This window comes from Belonocnema kinseyi, chromosome 1 (genome assembly GCF_010883055.1).
Source record: "Belonocnema kinseyi isolate 2016_QV_RU_SX_M_011 chromosome 1, B_treatae_v1, whole genome shotgun sequence".
NCBI lineage: Eukaryota > Metazoa > Arthropoda > Insecta > Hymenoptera > Cynipidae > Belonocnema > Belonocnema kinseyi.
Genome location: NC_046657.1, coordinates 107,693,385 through 107,694,519, shown reverse-complemented (window position 1 = coordinate 107,694,519; position 1,135 = coordinate 107,693,385). Strand labels below are relative to the sequence as shown.

General features: G+C 31.6%; 1 protein-coding gene across 1 annotated transcript in view; it reads left to right on the top strand.

Moving 5' to 3' along the window:
• The first annotated feature begins 916 nt into the window (after nt 1-916).
• LOC117179455 (histone H2B-like) overlaps nt 917-1,135 on the top strand; it is a 4,383-nt gene continuing 4,164 nt past the window's right edge. Inside the window, exon 1 of the mRNA XM_033371286.1 lies at nt 917-1,132. Within this exon, the coding sequence (XP_033227177.1) occupies nt 917-1,132 (216 nt within the window). The remainder of the gene's footprint in view (nt 1,133-1,135) is intronic.

Sequence of the window (1,135 nt, the reverse complement as noted above, 5' to 3'; positions counted from 1 at the left end):
AGTAGAAAACGAAAAGAAATAAGAGAGGATGAACTTGTCATTAACATAAACGATATGCCGATAAAGCAGCAATTAACAACGAAATACCTAGGAATAATACTAAATCACAGATTATCATATAGGCAACACATAACGGAAGCTTGCGCAAATGATACATCTTTTATATAGTTTACTCAATAGAAAAAGTGCGCTTAGTATTAAAAACAAACTTATTCTATATAAGAGTTTTGTAAAACCAGTATTATTATACGCAGTACCTATATGGAGCGGCGCCTCCAGAACGCATATTCAAAAATTGCAATATTTTGAAAATAAACTTCTCCGAAGAATCTCTAACGCTAGTCCTAAGAAAAGAAATATAGATATAAGAAATGATCTAGAAATAAAAGATATTACTACAGATATATTAGGTATTACACAAAAATTTTATACTCTTGAACTTGGCGAATCAACAGCTCTCAAAAGCATTAAATTGTACAATAAAGACAGTGCTTCTTTCCGAATAAAGCATAAACTGCCCTATCACCGTATAACATAACTCATCTTACGATTGCAATAATAAACATGATTGTAAATAATGTACATACAGTATAGGTTAAGTTAGCTTAGGATACGAAATTATCTAATGGGATTTTTTTACATTACCTTTTTACCCAGAAATAAAAGAAATAAAGATTTTTCTACCTACCTACTTTATTATGTAATAAAAATACTCTGTTTAGTTCGTTGTTTACTGGGTACAGAATTTGATACACAAAACAAATGTAAGAACCTATGTAACCTTACAATGAAGTTATGAATAAAATATGGTTTACAAAAGCAAAAAAAAAAAAAAAAAAAAATGCACTGTCAATTCGTTCTGACTTTTCTTTTACAATCGTTCATTATAGATTTTTATCTTTCTGAACGTCATATAATGGCCCCTAAAGCTAGTAGTAAAGCCGTAAAAAAATCTGGCAAAGCCCAGAAGAACGTCGCTAAAACTCACAAGAAGAAGAAGCGTAAGAGGAAGGAAAGTTATGCTATCTACATATACAAAGTCTTGAAACAGATCCACCCTGATACAGGAGTCTCCAGCAAGGCAATGAGCATCATGAATAGCTTCGTCAACGACCTCTTTGAACGTATTGCCGCT